Here is a 1,473-nt window from a genome sequence, read left to right as displayed (position 1 = left end):
GGGGCCTGCGAGGGGCGGGGCCAGGTGTGACCTCACCCGAGTGACCCCTCCCCACCTCCTGTTCTCATTCCAATCACAGCCCTGGGTGTGGTTTGGGTGGAGTCTGGGTGGGGTCAGGAGGGCGTGGCCACGCTGGAAGGGGCGTGGTCACTCTGGGAGGGGCGTGGCCAGGTGTGAGCTCACCTGAGCCGCCCTCGGCCCCCAGGACGAGCCCACCAACAACCTGGACATCGAATCCATCGACGCCTTGGCCGACGCCATCAACGAGTACAAAGGAGGTGGGGCCTGGGCTGGGTGGGTGGAGCCATGGTGATGATGTCACATTTAAAATCAGGGAGAGGGACCCCAAAAATGGGAAAAGGGACCCAAAAAATGGGAATAGGGAGCCCAAAAATGAAGGGGGAAATGTGAATTGGTGGGAGAAGAAAATTCCCCGAAATTGGGAAGGGAGAGGCCCAAAAATGGATCAAAAATAGCCCAAAAATTGATTAAAAATTCCCTAAAAAAGATGCAAAAATGCCCCAAAAATGGATCCAAAATGCCCCTAAAGTGCATCAAAAATACCCCAAAGATGCATCAAAAACGCCCCAAAAATGGGTCAAAAATGCCCCAAAAAAGCCCCAAAAACTGCCCCGATAACGGACCCCAAATGATGACATCACGCTGACGTCACTGTGACGTCACAGCGGTGATCGTGGTCAGCCACGACGCCCGGCTGATCACCGAGACCAACTGCCAGCTGTGGGTGGTGGAGGAGCAGGGCCTGAGCCAGATCGACGGCGACTTCGACGACTACAAACGCGAGGTGCTGGAGGCGCTGGGCGAGGTGGTGGTGCACCGGCCGCGGGAGTGACCGCCACGGTGACCGCAGTGACCACAAGAGTGACCGCAGTTACCTGCAGTGGCCAGCAGGGGGCAAAAGAAAGAATAAACGGTGGTGGAGCAATTTGGTGTGGGCGTGGTCCATGTGGGTGTGGTCAGTGTGGGCGTGGTCAGCACCAGAGTGACCGCAGTTACACGCAGTGACCACCAGCGGGCAAAAGAAGGAATAAATGGTGGAGGAGCAATGGCGGAGTGGGTGTGGTCTGTGTGGGTGTGGTCAGTGGTCATTGTGGTCAGTGTGGGTGTGGTCAGCGTGGCCAGTGGGTGTGGAGACCACCAGAGTGACCGCAGTGAGCGTTGGAGCGGCTGCAGTTACCTGCAGTGACCACCAGGGGGCGCAGGGAGGAATGAACTGTGGTGGCGCAATGGCGGAGTGGGCGTGCTCTGTGTGGGTGTGGTCAGCGTGGGCGTGGTCAGTGCAGTGACATCCCCTGCCCCCTCCCCGCGGTTTCTGCACTGACCCCAGAGTGACCCTGAATGACCCCAGGATGACCCCAGGTTTCCCGCCCCTCCCCCACACACGGCACTCTCTCATTTCCGGGGTTTCTCCCCAAACTTTATTAATAATGTACAAAATATACAAAAGGGGGG

At 57.8% G+C, this 1,473-nt stretch overlaps 1 protein-coding gene across 1 annotated transcript in view; it reads left to right on the top strand.

Annotated features, from left to right (window-relative positions):
* Window positions 1-1,069, top strand: part of ABCF1 (ATP binding cassette subfamily F member 1) — a gene marked incomplete at its 5' end in the record, with an annotated part of 17,719 nt that extends 16,650 nt beyond the window's left edge. The window contains 2 exons of the mRNA XM_031065553.1: window positions 206-278; window positions 687-1,069. Coding sequence (XP_030921413.1) covers window positions 206-278; window positions 687-853 — 240 coding nt within the window. The remainder of the gene's footprint in view (window positions 1-205; window positions 279-686) is intronic.
* Window positions 1,070-1,473: the final 404 nt, after the last annotated feature.

This window comes from Geospiza fortis, unplaced genomic scaffold, assembly GCF_000277835.1.
Source record: "Geospiza fortis unplaced genomic scaffold, GeoFor_1.0 scaffold1573, whole genome shotgun sequence".
Taxonomy (NCBI): domain Eukaryota; kingdom Metazoa; phylum Chordata; class Aves; order Passeriformes; family Thraupidae; genus Geospiza; species Geospiza fortis.
This window is presented reverse-complemented; position numbering and strand designations above follow the sequence as displayed.